This window comes from Engraulis encrasicolus, chromosome 8, assembly GCF_034702125.1.
Source record: "Engraulis encrasicolus isolate BLACKSEA-1 chromosome 8, IST_EnEncr_1.0, whole genome shotgun sequence".
Classification (NCBI taxonomy): domain Eukaryota; kingdom Metazoa; phylum Chordata; class Actinopteri; order Clupeiformes; family Engraulidae; genus Engraulis; species Engraulis encrasicolus.
In genome coordinates this window covers 32,197,439-32,210,676 of record NC_085864.1, presented here as the reverse complement: position 1 = coordinate 32,210,676, position 13,238 = coordinate 32,197,439, and the positions used below count along the sequence as shown (strand labels likewise).

Genomic DNA, 13,238 nt, shown 5'->3' with positions numbered 1-13,238 from the left:
AGAATTGGGTTATTGCATTATACTATATATATATACATGTTTTTTTAATAAACATGGTGTTGTGAGGAGGGGCAAGACACTGGCAGGCAACCACGTGAGCAAATGTTTTGATCGACAGAGGTTTCCAGCAATCAGAGGTTGAGTTGTGCGCATTGCCAGGGTAAAACAAAAATTGAGAGCCCATGTATATTGTGTGGGGTGGCCTCCTGAAGGACTTTGTCCTGGGCCCGGCTCAAGTTATCAGCGGCCCTGACCCGGCCATGGACAACCACCAAGCCTTAAAAGGCCAACCTTTAAGACCTCCGCTCCTAAGACTGCACAGGGCAGCAATTGCAGGATAAACCACTGCCAAGTCCTGGGGATTTCCCTGTAGCCTCTGGGCTTGGTGTTTAGTTTGAAGACCCCTGGGGCTGCAGTGGTGAGCAGGGCAGGACTGGTAATCTGACATACAGGGCATTTCCCCAGTGGGCCTACAGTCCTCAGGGGCCAAAGCTGTTTTTTTCTTTTGATAGTGGTCAACAATTGAGATGAGGGGGGGAATTGGTCCATCTTTAACAAAGACACGTAGACAGAGCCAATTCTAATATAGGAAGGCAGATGGGCCTGTGTGAGGGACTGGTCTGCGCCAAAGAATACAGAGGCCGTGTTCACTGTAACTGCACATTGGAGACTGCAATGTCAAACGCAATGTCAAACGTTTGTGCTAACCATGCCACATAGATATTTTAACAATACACTTGACTTGGCTTTTGGGCCCAGTCCAGCCCTGGTTGTGAGCCTAAGGGCGGAGGCTGCTGCGCTGCTGCGGTGCTGCGGTGTTGCGGCCCTGCGGTGCTTACCTTCGGTGGGCTGTCTGACCCCGGGTACTCCCTCTGGTCCAGCTTGTTCCAGCGCTGCATCAGCTTGATGACCATGGGCTTGCTGAAGTCCACCAGCTGGAAGCCGGTCACGTTGGCCCCGCCGTGCATGAAGCGCTCCAGGGAGATATCCTTGAAGCCCTGGGGGTGGGGGGAGGAGACAGATTAGAGGGAGTGAGGGGAGATTGCTGTAACTGGCGTTACTGTACAGTAGGTGTAGAAACCATACTCTATAGTAACATTGCTGATGCAGCAAGATGATGTGTTTGTAGGGCCAAGATTTGCAGAAATACTTAAAGCATGGAGGGTATAATGAAGGGACAGATTAGTGTGACTCAGAGCAGATTTTCTATGACTGCAGGTGTAGAATCATATAATATCACATAAAGGATAGTAACAATGCTGTTTCAACAAGTTTGTAGGAGTATGTTTTCTAGAAACCGTTACAGTGTGGCCAAAATGCATACATGTACAGCATCAGTGGCAGATGTTACATATAAAAGTTTTCATAAGCACTATAAAGAGTAAATGCCATGGTGTATATGAAATAGCCCAGGAACAGATGGCGAAATGAAGAGCTGAATGTCTGGGCTGAGAATATAAATGTAAAATGTATTGTTATATAAAATATTTTCCCGTCTGGCACCCGAGGATACAACTGTAGTTTAATTAAATAATGTAGATAATAACGATAAAAAACTAAAACTAAAGAAATAAAACTTCAGGATCATAGTCGGCCAAATTCTGATTAACAGCATTGTTTTGTATTGTTTTTGCCTCTGCATTTCCGAATTGATGCTCTCTTAATTGCATTTGTATTTGTATTTTTGATGGAAAAGGTAACATATCCCTCCACCCCCACCCCGTGTTGTCCTACTATAACTGAGATAAGTGGGATTTCATTTCATTTGGAGCTTCTTGTACACCGACCCTGTCTTGTGCAAAAAAAATCATCAATGAAATACTGTACACACACACATCCACAACAACCTCCACAACTCCACAATCAATAGTGATTTTGATTTAGGGTGGATTTCAAACCATGGACATGTTTTGAGACACATTCCAATTTCAGGAGGAGCCTTCTTCGCAGAGCAAACTGTTTCGTGTTTCTCTCTGATTAAAATTGCAGCAGCAATCTAGATGGTAACCTTGATGGCCCAAACAGGTTTCGGCACCTTAGAAACTTTAAAAGTGGCGATGTGAGGGAGCAAGAAGAGTTCAAGTATTGGCAGAGGACGCGCTCAACTTCTTGGAAAACCGAAAAGCTTTTGGGTGCGAGATAAAAAACGTCAACTTAAGGAAGAAGAAATCCGCACTCACAAACTGCGTCTCATTATTTATTTATATTACCACCATGTCCAAAAAGCAAACGCGTTTCGGCTAACAAGCCTTCATCAGTGCGTGGTACTCAGAACAAAGAAAGGGGTGCATCTTATCAAAGGGGAGGTGAGAGGTCACAAGCTGCAGGTGGATCACATGATAGTGGGTGGCACCCAAGGGTGCAAAAACACAGTATAGCCTATAGGCCGGAACAAAAATACACCGTCTATATCTTTAAAACAAAAGGAACAATAAAGAATGGAAAAAAGAAAAAGAAAAACAAGGCAGGAATTGTAGGATGTCTAAAAAAAACAAAAAAAAAAAAAAAAAAAATGTTATGAAGGCAGCAGCAAGTAGGCCTACCATCGCTGGCCATAGCAAACATTAAGACTAATAAATGTAATGACATAACCTGTAATCAAAACATATTTACTAAGAAATTGTATTTATGGAGGAAACAGCAGCCTTCACTCATACCTACCCCTTTCATCCCCATAGATAAATAAATAAATAATGGGCTAAACCCCTTCAGTGCGCAATATACCCAGCCACCATGACGCCCGTTTTCCCCATCAGAGCCCAGTGAACCTACAAAAAAAAGAAAGTACAATACATTATAAGAAACTAGTTAGCGTTAGTTCTTCATTAAGCCCATTAGGTTGGACTGTTTGGAGCGTAAATATCCAATAGGCCTCTCTTTGGAGCAGGAGGCGCTCCCTGTCACCACCTCGTTTAAGAGGCTTGACTAACTCGATGCCCTGGAATCTCAGTGTACACACATCGTGGCCACATTCATTAAAGTGTCTTGCCACGGGAGACTTAATGTCATGATTACGTATGTTGCTTTTGTGTTCGTTTATTCGTATTCTTAGTTCACGTTTAGTTTTCCCAACGTAGCCAAATCCGCACGGACATTTCAACAAATAGACCACAAAAGTGGTGCGGCATGTTATTCTCCCCCTCACAGAGAATGACCTGCCGGTACGCGGGTGTAGAAAGGCATTGCCCTTAATCATTGCATTGCAGTTTACGCAGTTTTTTGCAGGGGTAGTTACCCGGGTCAAGATTAGTAAGCCAGTTAGTAGGTGGGGTGAAACTATCAGCCCTTACCAAAGAATCTCGCACATTTGGAAATCTTTTAAAAGCAAAAAGAGGAGGATCTTGGAAGGAGTGGCCAATCTGCGAGTCGCTAGACAGTATGTGCCAATGCCTTTTCACAGTTGCCTTCACGTCAGAGGAAAGAGGAGAAAAGGTTGAAGACAAAACAATGCGGTTATCAGACTTGACATCTTTTTTCTCAAGCAAGGATTCCCGTTCCATGTTACGTGCCCTGTCTAAACATGAGTCCAGATTTTCACGGTCGTAACCTTTTGACAAAAAACGGTCATAAATAATTTTGGCTTGGCTCTCAAAATCGTCAGCAGTACTGCAAATTCTCCTCATACGCAGGAATTGACTATAGGGGAGAGATTTCTTCATTGAGGGAGGGTGATAGCTTTTAGAATGTAAAAAGTTATTTCTATCAGTAGGTTTTCGAAAAACCGACGTCTGGAGAACCGGACCTGTGGACCTAGAAACATTCACATCAAGGAAAGAAATAGATGACTTGTCATACTCCAAAGTGAAATGTATCGAATCCAGCCTAGAATTCAGAAAGTCATGGAAATTGTGAAGTTGTTCCTCAGTGCCTTTAAACACAAAGAATATGTCATCAATAAAGCGAAAATAGCATTTAAGACATTGCAAGAAAGAATTTTTAGAAGAATAAACAAAGTCCTCCTCAAATTTGCCCATGAACAGGTTTGCGTAATTTGGGGCAAATGGGGAACCCATGGCGGTCCCCTTCACCTGGTGGTAAAAACTGTTCTCGTATTTGAAGTAGTTCATGTTGAGCACAATATGTGCCAGATCCCATATTGCGCACTGATGGGGTTTAGCCCATTATTTATTTATTTATCTATGGGGATGAAAGGGGTAGGTATGAGTGAAGGCTGCTGTTTCCTCCATAAATACAATTTCTTAGTAAATATGCTTTGATTACTGGTTATGTCATTACATTTATTAGTCTTAATGTTTGCTATGGCCAGCGATGGTAGGCCTACTTGCTGCTGCCTTCATAACATTTTGTTTTTTTTTTTTTTTTTTTTTTTTTTTTTTTTAGACATCCTACAATTCCTGCCTTGTTTTTCTTTTTCTTTTTTCCATTCTTTATTGTTCCTTTTGTTTTAAAGATATAGACGGTGTATTTTTGTTCCGGCCTATAGGCTATACTGTGTTTTTGCACCCTTGGGTGCCACCCACTATCATGTGATCCACCTGCAGCTTGTGACCTCTCACCTCCCCTTTGATAAGATGCACCCCTTTCTTTGTTCTGAGTACCACGCACTGATGAAGGCTTGTTAGCCGAAACGCGTTTGCTTTTTGGACATGGTGGTAATATAAATAAATAATGAGACGCAGTTTGTGAGTGCGGATTTCTTCTTCCTTAAGTTGACGTTTTTTATCTCGCACCCAAAAGCTTTTCGGTTTTCCAAGAAGTTGAGCGCGTCCTCTGCCAATACTTGAAGTCTACTTTTTTGACGCCGCTCCTTCATACCAATACCACCATGTCCTACACAGATATAGATAAACTAACTGAAGCAAGGGCTTCCACCCTATTTTTTTCTGACGCCGACTCTGAAAGGATTCTTTTCCCACCGAATCAGAGCCTTTTCACCGATGCCTTTGGATCCCTATTCGAGCGACTTGAAAAGGCGAAAAAGACAGAAGTACGGAATGAATTGCATGGATCAACTCTATCGCACTACTTCAGAAACAAGCGCATTCCAAGAGGACTCAGGATCGACAAAGAACCCACAATAGGACGTGAGGATGATGCCTTCTGCAAGAAATGGTGTGAGATCACTAATAAATGTTCATTGGACCTGATGCTTTTGGTCATTGAGCACACGAATGCAGAAATCTCCAAAGCACGAGCTGAAATTACCGAGGTTCAAAAAGAGATGCAGGACACTTTTGATGCTAATAAACTAAAGGAGATAGATGAGCGCTGCACTTCACTTTTGGATACATACAGGAAAGAAATAATGGAAACCAAATTGCGGAAGTATCGCCGTGACACCATGGACTACAAAAACGATCGAGTCTACAGTTGGCTCTTCAACCCGGCACCTGCGCGCAGATGGCGCAGCGGGCGTCGTACGGTCGACTCCTACTCCAGTGGCCTCTCAACTGATGAATCTGCAAGTGAAACTACGTCAGCAGGTAGGCCTACCGCACGCAATTTTTTACACCAGGAGGGGAGACACGGACCTCGGGCCAGAAATACAAGAGGAGACCGACACGAAGGGGGGGCAAGAAACACCGGTTACGCAGGGAGACGGTGGCAGACACGGAGGTATCAAATGTGATTAACCTATCCAGCAGAGCTCTTAGTGCGGAGGAGACTGCTGTTCTCTCAAAGGGCCTCTCTTTTGTTCCATCTAAGCACACAGACCCTTTCATGACAAAAATTGAACTTTTCAAATTCTTCAGATCTGTGAAATTGAGAGCTTTTTTCACAACAAATCCGGCCCCCCCTGCCCCACCTAGAGAACCGACTGCCCCCCAGGATAACTCGCCTAAGAGCCATTTTCGACCCAAAAGTACTTTCATGCCCCATGTTCTTAACCCCTCAGTCCAAACCTTTTGCCGTCTGGTTGATCAGGATGTCTCTAAACAATTAGAGAAGCCCCAACATTTTTATCCAAATCTCTCACATTCCGAGCGGGCTGCTCTACGAACTTTATCTGAAGATGACACCATTGTGATTAAAAATGCAGATAAAGGCGGAGGAATAGTATTACAAGATAAAGAGGCATACCGCAATGAAATCCTACGACAATTGGGAGACAAGGAGTTTTACGCGCCGCTCATGTGTGATCCAACTGGCCGTTTTTTTAACTCCATAAAACGCACACTGAGCACTGGCAGGACTGAGAACTACATCACTAAAAACGAACATGAATTTTTACTTCAGCAACACCCTGTCCGACCTGTCTTTTACACCTTGCCCAAGATACACAAAAAATGTGACATCACTGTTCCCGGACGCCCTATTGTAGCTGGTTGTCAATCTCTCACCGAGGGCATTTCACAATATGTGGACTGGTATATTAAACCCATCGTCTGGTCCTTGCCCTCTTACCTAAGAGACACATCTGACTTTTTAAGCAAACTTATGAATGTCAATGTTTCCAATGATGACTTCCTGTGCACCATGGATATTACAAGCCTCTACACAAACATCCCACACGACCTTGGCTTATCTGCGTTAGATCATTATCTCAAATCACGGGATGTGGATGAACCCCCGTCGTCATTCTTATGGGATCTGGCACATATTGTGCTCAACATGAACTACTTCAAATACGAGAACAGTTTTTACCACCAGGTGAAGGGGACCGCCATGGGTTCCCCATTTGCCCCAAATTACGCAAACCTGTTCATGGGCAAATTTGAGGAGGACTTTGTTTATTCTTCTAAAAATTCTTTCTTGCAATGTCTTAAATGCTATTTTCGCTTTATTGATGACATATTCTTTGTGTTTAAAGGCACTGAGGAACAACTTCACAATTTCCATGACTTTCTGAATTCTAGGCTGGATTCGATACATTTCACTTTGGAGTATGACAAGTCATCTATTTCTTTCCTTGATGTGAATGTTTCTAGGTCCACAGGTCCGGTTCTCCAGACGTCGGTTTTTCGAAAACCTACTGATAGAAATAACTTTTTACATTCTAAAAGCTATCACCCTCCCTCAATGAAGAAATCTCTCCCCTATAGTCAATTCCTGCGTATGAGGAGAATTTGCAGTACTGCTGACGATTTTGAGAGCCAAGCCAAAATTATTTATGACCGTTTTTTGTCAAAAGGTTACGACCGTGAAAATCTGGACTCATGTTTAGACAGGGCACGTAACATGGAACGGGAATCCTTGCTTGAGAAAAAAGATGTCAAGTCTGATAACCGCATTGTTTTGTCTTCAACCTTTTCTCCTCTTTCCTCTGACGTGAAGGCAACTGTGAAAAGGCATTGGCACATACTGTCTAGCGACTCGCAGATTGGCCACTCCTTCCAAGATCCTCCTCTTTTTGCTTTTAAAAGATTTCCAAATGTGCGAGATTCTTTGGTAAGGGCTGATAGTTTCACCCCACCTACTAACTGGCTTACTAATCTTGACCCGGGTAACTACCCCTGCAAAAACTGCGTAAACTGCAATGCAATGATTAAGGGCAATGCCTTTCTACACCCGCGTACCGGCAGGTCATTCTCTGTGAGGGGGAGAATAACATGCCGCACCACTTTTGTGGTCTATTTGTTGAAATGTCCGTGCGGATTTGGCTACGTTGGGAAAACTAAACGTGAACTAAGAATACGAATAAACGAACACAAAAGCAACATACGTAATCATGACATTAAGTCTCCTGTGGCAAGACACTTTAATGAATGTGGCCACGATGTGTGTACACTGAGATTCCAGGGCATCGAGTTAGTCAAGCCTCTTAAACGAGGTGGTGACAGGGAGCGCCTCCTGCTCCAAAGAGAGGCCTATTGGATATTTACGCTCCAAACAGTCCAACCTAATGGGCTTAATGAAGAACTAACGCTAACTAGTTTCTTATAATGTATTGTACTTTCTTTTTTTTGTAGGTTCACTGGGCTCTGATGGGGAAAACGGGCGTCATGGTGGCTGGGTATATTGCGCACTGAAGGGGTTTAGCCCATTATTTATTTATTTATCTATGGGGATGAAAGGGGTAGGTATGAGTGAAGGCTGCTGTTTCCTCCATAAATACAATTTCTTAGTAAATATGTTTTGATTACAGGTTATGTCATTACATTTATTAGTCTTAATATTGGCTATGGCCAGCGATGGTACATGCTGCTGCCTTCATACTTTTTTTTTTTTTTTTTTTTAAGACATCCTACAATTCCAGCCTTGTTTTTCTTTGTCTTTTTTCCATTCTTTATTGTTCCTTTTGTTTTAAAGATATAGACGGTGTATTTTTGTTCCGGCCTATAGGCTATACTGTGTTTTTGCACCCTTGGGTGCCACCCACTATCATGTGATCCACCTGCAGCTTGTGACCTCTCACCTCCCCTTTGATAAGATGCACCCCTTTCTTTGTTCTGAGTACCACGCACTGATGAAGGCTTGTTAGCCGAAACGCGTTTGCTTTTTGGACATGGTGGTAATATAAATAAATAATGAGACGCAGTTTGTGAGTGCGGATTTCTTCTTCCTTAAGGGAACAAGAAGAGACCATTTCCCGCTCTGTGTCCCTTGTCTGGGAAAGTGACAGTCTGAATCCTGCTCTGCGGGAGGTTAGAGTTTTCCGCAATGTTCCTTGAATCGCACACAAGCCGCCCCTGACGGATTGAGAGAAACCATTTTCTCCTTGCTCACCACTAACAGGGTGCCCTTATCATTACCCTCTCCCGCTTTCTCCCAATCCCTTCTGTCTTCTCAAAGCTTTCTTACATCCCTCTCTTCTCTGTATATCATTCCCTCTCTTTCTCTCTCTCCTCTCTGGCTTTCTAGGTCACTTTCTTGGTTTCATGTCTCTATTCCCTCCCTCTCTCTCTCTCTCTCTCTCTCTCTCTCTCACACATTCCTCCTTGTCACTTTCTTAGTTTCATGTCTCTATCCCCCCCCCCCCCCCCCCTCTCTCTCCCTCTCTCTCTTTCACACATTCCTTCTATTCCCCCCCTTTACTGTCACAAATCCTCAGCCTCTTTATCACCTTTCCGTGCCCCACTCCTCTTTAAATTCCCTTGCCTGAGGGTCGCGGCCCACTTTGATCCCTGGAGACCTCTATTTCTCCTCTCCACTCTCGGGATTATCATCTTTTCCTCTCTCGTTTCCCTCCTCTTTCTTCTTCTTCTTCTTCATCTTCCTCTCCCTCTCTGTCTCTCTCTCTCTCCCCCTCTTTCGAAAAGAAAGAAAGCCAAAAGAAACCTCTCTCTCTCTAACAAAGTCTTCTCTGTCTGTCGTGTGCTCTTTTTTTAACCAACTTCAGCAAGCTCCCTATAACTGCAACCTTTGCATCATTTCTCTGCAACTAACTTTTCGGAAGGTGACCGGGATGCTGCCTGACCAAAAAACTGCCTGGTGAGACATAAGTGAAGGACAGAGGGCGAATAGACAATCAGCCAGTTGAACGGTGTCCCAGAATGGTGTGGATAATAATGCTTGGCAACATTCCACGGGTGGCTTCCCCTTATCAGACAGACTACAGTTCTGTTCCAACACGGCACTTTACCCGCGGTGTCTTCCAGGGCTGTACTGGTTATTTGGCATACAGGGCACTTTCCCGGTGGGCTGACAGCCCCCAGAAGCCGGTGCTGTTGTCGTGATTGTTTTCCTGGGGATTGGCTGACAATTTAGAGGGGGAGGCCCATTGGTCCATCGTCAATAAAGGCAGTGTATTCAGCCATTGAAGATATAGTATGACAGTGGCCTTTGTGTGTTCGGGGCTGTTCTATGCCAAAAATGCCCGGGCCAATTTTCAGTCCCAGTCCAGCCCTGGTGTCTACTGTCATTTTCAAACGAGTCAAACGAGAGCGGTCAAGACCACATAACGTCCTACCTGCAGTGCCGCCTGTCATTAGTATCATTGTCAGATTAATTGGTGGGAACCCAAACCACATTACACACTACCTGGTGGTGTGTGCTGTCACAGTGTCATTGTTAACACACTGATGGCTACCCAGTGTGGAAGTAAAATGTTGACCCAGACCCTCTCTGACCAGATTGGCCTTGTGAAACTACTTGATGCGAACCGCCGGACCACATAACACTGTACCTACGTGGGTTGCTGTCATTTTTAACATACCGATGGGTAGCCTACTTAATAATAGCCCACTTAGTCGTAATAACAAAGGAAGTGAAGGATGGATCCTCTTACCAGGTTGGCAATGATGTAGTGGTAGCTCTTCACATGCTTCCCCACACTGACAATCTGCGAGCAGAAGAGCAGGAAAAGAAATAGAGGGGAGAAGAAGAGGGAGAGGATGGGGGAAGAGAGAAGGGGAACAGAAGGAGAGGAGGGCGGAAGAGAAGATGGAGAGAGAGAGAGAGAGAGAGAGAGAGAGAGAGAGAGAGAGAGAGAGAGAGGAAGAGCAACTGGATTAGACTGCTTTATCGCCTCTTGCAGCTTCCAACAATTAAATTACGGCAACATTTCGCAAATGAAGCCAGCAGGGCTGTGTACTTTCTCTGCAAGCTGCAGGCTTTTATGTGCGTGCACTTGTGTCTGCGGGTTTCTTTATATTTTTTTTGCATGCGCATGTGATGTGTGCAAATGAAAGCGCTACGTACAGTACACAGTGTGCTTTTTGGGCACATTACCATATGAAATACTGTATGCGTTTTCAAGTGTGTTGCGTATGTTGTTTTCTTTTTCATCTCCCAGGCCATGTGTGCGTGCATGTGCATTACATATGTATGTGTTTATGTATGTATGTGTGTGTGTACGCAGGGGAAACCGACAGGCGAGGGTACAAAGGGGTCACTTGTCCAAGGCCCAGGGAGAGAGGAGCCCCAGAATTTGGGCCTCATGGCTTTGTGTGAATGTATTTATTTTTCGGCCCCTTTCAGATGTCCTGGGCCTAGCCAACGCTGCCAGCGGCCCTGCATGTGTGAGACAGAGAGATAGAGGAAGAGAGAGAGAGTGCGTAGGCATCTTTCGCCAGCGTGACACTGTTAAGCTCTGCCTTTAATTCAGATTAATTAGGCAGTGGCGCCTCGGCAACAAAGTAATGGGGCACATTCAGGAGGAACCGAGGACACGCGTCTCCCCCAGGGCCACAAACTGTTGTGTCAGTGTGTGTGTGTTGTGTCAGCATGTGTGTGTGTGTGTGTGTGTGTGTGTGTGTGTGTGTGTGTGTGTGTGTGTGTGTGTGTGTGTGTCTGTGTGTGTGTGTGTGTGTAGCATGTAGCATGTGTGCAGGTGCTGTGTGTGTGTGTGTGTGTGTGTGTGTGTGTGTGTGTGTGTGTGTGTGTGTGTGTGTGTGTGTGTGTGTGTGTGTGTGTGTGTGTGTGTGTGTGTGTGTGTGTGTGCGTGCGTGCGTGCGTGCGTGCGTGTGTGTGTGTGTGTGCCTGTGCGTTTGTGTGCGCTTGTATCTTGTTGTGTCAATGTGTGTGTGTGTGCAGGAGCTTCAGCCCAGAATATTTCATGACCTCAAAAGATGCTAATTTGCCCCCATTAGAAGGGAGACAGGACTGCAGGCACAGGCAGCCATTTTGTGGTGCAGTGGAAGGTGATTGGCCCGTGGGCTCAACCCTGATGCCCGCCCACCTCACCCTCACTTTCACCCACACCCACACCCAGGGCCGCTGACAGGTTTGACTGGGCCCAGGACAAAGTCATCTGATAGGGCCCCCCACCCAATACATCCAATGCAATGAGGACCCAGTTATGGGGCCCCCAATCCCCTGGGCCTGGGACATCTGACCCCTTTGCCACCCCTTGTCGGCTTCCCTGCCCACTGCCACACCTCTCTCTCTCTCTCTCTCTCTCTCTCTCTCTCTCTCTCTCTCTCTCTCTCTCTCTCTCTCTCTCTCTCTCTCTCTCTCTCTTCAACATTTCCACCTCTACTGAGAGTGCCTCCACTATGCCCCCTATCCCCTCCAAGACAATGAAATTTGACACAACAGATTTTCAATTATTCAGCATCGCTTGAAAATTTAATACACACACAAACAAGTCATTTTAGCACACACACACATAAATCATTGTAACACACAAACACACCTGCAGCACATATACACTTCCAAGCAGGCGCACACAGACACACAGACACACAGACACACAGACACGCACACACACACACACACACACACACACACACACACACACACACACACACACACACACACACACACACACACACACACACACACACACACACACACACACACACACACACACACACACACACACACACACACACACACACACACACAGTACACAAAACCTTCCCTAGCTCCAACACCATAGAGAGAATCCATTTTCCGCAGTAGCGTAATAAAATCTGTAGACGGAGGCTGAGTGCTGTTATGGTCCCTTGTATTGTGGCCCTGTGGGCCAATGAAATTTCTCCAACAGAGGTACTGTAATGCAGTCCCCAAACGTGTGTGTGTGTATGTGTGTGTGTGTGTGTGTGTGTGTGTGTGTGTGTGTGTGTGTGTGTGTGTGTGTGTGTGTGTGTGTGTGTGTGTGTGTGTGTGTGTGTGTGTCTGTGTGTGTGAGTGTGAGTGTGTTTGTGTGTGGGTTTGTGTGTGTGTGTGCGCGCGCGTTTGAGTGTTTGTGTGTGTGTGTGTGTGTGTGTGTGTGTGTGTGTGTGTGTGTGTGTGTGTGTGTGTGTGTGTGTGTGTGTGTGTGTGTGTGTGTGTGTGTGTGTGTGTGTGTGTGTGTGTGTGTGTGTGTGTGTGTGTGTGTCCGGCTGTGATATGGGCACATATTGGGCATCAGTGTCCCCAATAACTTAGGAAACAGAGAGCCGGGATGATTTGTGGGGGACATATCGAGGTCCCCCTGGTAACCTTGTGTTTTTCTTTTCATGTTTTTTTGTGTCGTCAATGGCAAAAGTAAAATTGCAAAAAGTATTTAGTTTGGAAAGGGATGTGTTTGGTCTGGCACAGGTTTGTATTGATTGTATTGACTGAATAATTATAGGCCTATTTATTTTTTGTTGTAATGGAAGTCAATGGGAGTCTCATTTGTGTGTGTGTGTGTGTGTGTGTGTGTGTGTGTGTGTGTGTGTGTGTGTGTGTGTGTGTGTGTGTGTGTGTGTGTGTGTGTGTGTGTGTGTGTGTGTGTGTGTGTGTGTGTATCTGTGTGCGTGCAGGAATGTATTTTTCTACTATGTGTCTCTCTGTGTTTATTTACGTATATGTGTGTGAGTCAGACGAGCTTGAACGAGGTTGCACGGTAAACACAGCGTGTGCCTGCGTCTGGCTGTGACCGGAAGGTGACAGGATGTGTGGAGGCGTCTGCTCTCTTATCACTCGGG

The 13,238-nt window shown here is 45.2% G+C and overlaps 1 protein-coding gene across 1 annotated transcript in view; it reads right to left on the bottom strand.

The window, feature by feature from the left end:
- Positions 1 to 13,238, bottom strand: part of LOC134453638 (glutamate receptor 4) — a 162,245-nt gene that overhangs the window by 64,913 nt on the left and 84,094 nt on the right. The window contains exons 5-6 of the mRNA XM_063204424.1: positions 10,130 to 10,183; positions 840 to 998 (exon numbers count right to left, since the gene is read on the bottom strand). Coding sequence (XP_063060494.1) covers positions 840 to 998; positions 10,130 to 10,183 — 213 coding nt within the window. The remainder of the gene's footprint in view (positions 1 to 839; positions 999 to 10,129; positions 10,184 to 13,238) is intronic.